Source organism: Penaeus monodon, chromosome 34, assembly GCF_015228065.2.
Source record: "Penaeus monodon isolate SGIC_2016 chromosome 34, NSTDA_Pmon_1, whole genome shotgun sequence".
Lineage (NCBI taxonomy): Eukaryota > Metazoa > Arthropoda > Malacostraca > Decapoda > Penaeidae > Penaeus > Penaeus monodon.
Window position 1 is genome coordinate 5,876,401 of NC_051419.1, and position 509 is coordinate 5,876,909.

The window sequence follows — 509 nt, forward strand, 5'->3', positions numbered from 1 at the left end:
CCCACGTAATACTAAATACAAGTACCAGAACAACCTACCTCAGCGTACCATCGGGCATCGTCTGGTCCAGCAGGAGAGTCTGGTCCTGCCGCACCCACGTGATGGAGGGGGGAGGCGCCCCCGAAGCCACGCACTCGATCTCCACCACTTCGCCCTCGCCCACCGTGTACGAGGTGGGTCCTTCCGCGATGGTGGGCGGGACTGGGGAGGATGGGGAGGGAGAGAGAATGGGCGTATGTAGAAATAATGGTCATAAAGCTGCACATGTGATGCTAATATATCGTGGGATATTTTGTATGTAGAAATAATACTGATAAGGGCATGTTTGTGATGCCAAGATAGGATTTTTTTTATATGTGTGTGTCAAAGAAACAAATCGGTGCTTATGTAATGGACGTATCATTACGTTGTTGTGTTGATAGTGTTTAAACTCGCGGTGCTAATGAAGTTGATTAAAAATCTTTGGTGGTTGTTATAATTAGATGAAGATCATGTTTAGTGCCTGAGGA

The 509-nt window shown here is 47.2% G+C and overlaps 1 protein-coding gene across 1 annotated transcript in view; it reads right to left on the bottom strand.

Annotated features, from left to right (window-relative positions):
• Positions 1 to 509, bottom strand: part of LOC119594793 (hemicentin-1-like) — a gene marked incomplete at its 3' end in the record, with an annotated part of 75,652 nt that overhangs the window by 8,537 nt on the left and 66,606 nt on the right. The window contains exon 24 of the mRNA XM_037943882.1: positions 39 to 201. Coding sequence (XP_037799810.1) covers positions 39 to 201 — 163 coding nt within the window. The remainder of the gene's footprint in view (positions 1 to 38; positions 202 to 509) is intronic.